The following is a 1,093-nucleotide window of genomic DNA, read 5'->3' as shown; positions in this document are numbered from 1 at the left end:
AGACCGGTTCCCGCTCACTGGCTGAGCGAGGCGCGGGAGCGACACCCAGGGTTGCGATCCCGTTGCCGGTCCCCGGTCCGGTCTGGGGGCAACACTGAGGGTTGCGATCTGTTGCCGGACACGGAAAAAGACAAAAGACAAAAAAAGGAGGTGAGGGCGCCAGGCTACATGTTCCAGGGAGTGGGAGCTGTGAGTGCCAGAGCTGTAGGCGGGAATGTCTCCATGTGCTCAAAGATCAGCACAGGGGCCAGGATGGGTGGAGCACAGAGCAGCAGCCAAGGCCAGAGCTGGAAAAGGGGCCCTGATAAGGACCTTGGCTCTTATTAAGTGAATGGGATCCACTAAGGGCTTTGGGCTGAGGAGTCACATAATCTGACTTTTAAAAGGCCCCTCCCCCAGCTGCTGTGTAGAGAACATACTGTTGACTTCCAATAGTAGCAACTTCTTTACCTTGATAAACCACAGCAACTCTTCCAAAATACCCTTCCAGAATACGCGTTTGGTTGTCAGCAGGGGAAATTCATCTGAAAAACAGTTTGCCATATAGTTTGGAGATGGGAAGACTTTCTATATCAGAAAAAACGGACCCAAGACATAAGGCCCTAACGGGGCGCCCAGAAAACTGTGACTCCTGGCAAGTGGGTGCCAGGAATGCAGGTAGAGCTCCCAGGCTACAAGGCAAGTCAGTGACATGATGCAGACCAAGAAGTCCTTCTGAGTCCTGGTGACCACTGGACACAGGAATTCCACACAATGAGATGGGGATATGCCAATGTGGAAACGGGGAAAAGCTACCATCCACTCCCCAGTTAGTGTGAATCCTGCCACATAGTTGTGAAGCCGACACTCACAGTGTGCCCCAGGGCAAAGCCCAAAGGCTTCCACAACTAATTCCATGAAGATCCCACAAGAGAAACATGCTCAGGACTAGGGAATAGTAGATACCACACTGCCTAAAACTAAAGAATATTTTAAAATAGCTGTAAAGCAAATTAACCCTATGTTTTTAGTGTACCAAAAACAGCAACTGTTTAGATCCTATTTAATCCTCAAAACAACCCTCCTCGAGGGGCCACTAGGATCTCCATTTTAC

General features: G+C 50.0%; 1 protein-coding gene across 1 annotated transcript in view; it reads right to left on the bottom strand.

Annotated features, from left to right (window-relative positions):
- The window catches only part of LOC103582743 (thymidylate synthase-like), a gene marked incomplete at its 5' end in the record, with an annotated part of 11,528 nt that overhangs the window by 8,450 nt on the left and 1,985 nt on the right, over positions 1-1,093 (bottom strand). The window contains one exon of the mRNA XM_008564259.1: positions 451-524. Within this exon, the coding sequence (XP_008562481.1) occupies positions 451-524 (74 nt within the window). The remainder of the gene's footprint in view (positions 1-450; positions 525-1,093) is intronic.

The sequence above is a fragment of the Galeopterus variegatus genome, unplaced genomic scaffold, assembly GCF_000696425.1.
Source record: "Galeopterus variegatus unplaced genomic scaffold, G_variegatus-3.0.2 Scaffold17701, whole genome shotgun sequence".
Lineage (NCBI taxonomy): Eukaryota > Metazoa > Chordata > Mammalia > Dermoptera > Cynocephalidae > Galeopterus > Galeopterus variegatus.
Note: the sequence above shows the minus strand (reverse complement) of the source record. Positions and strands in the feature narration are given on the sequence as shown.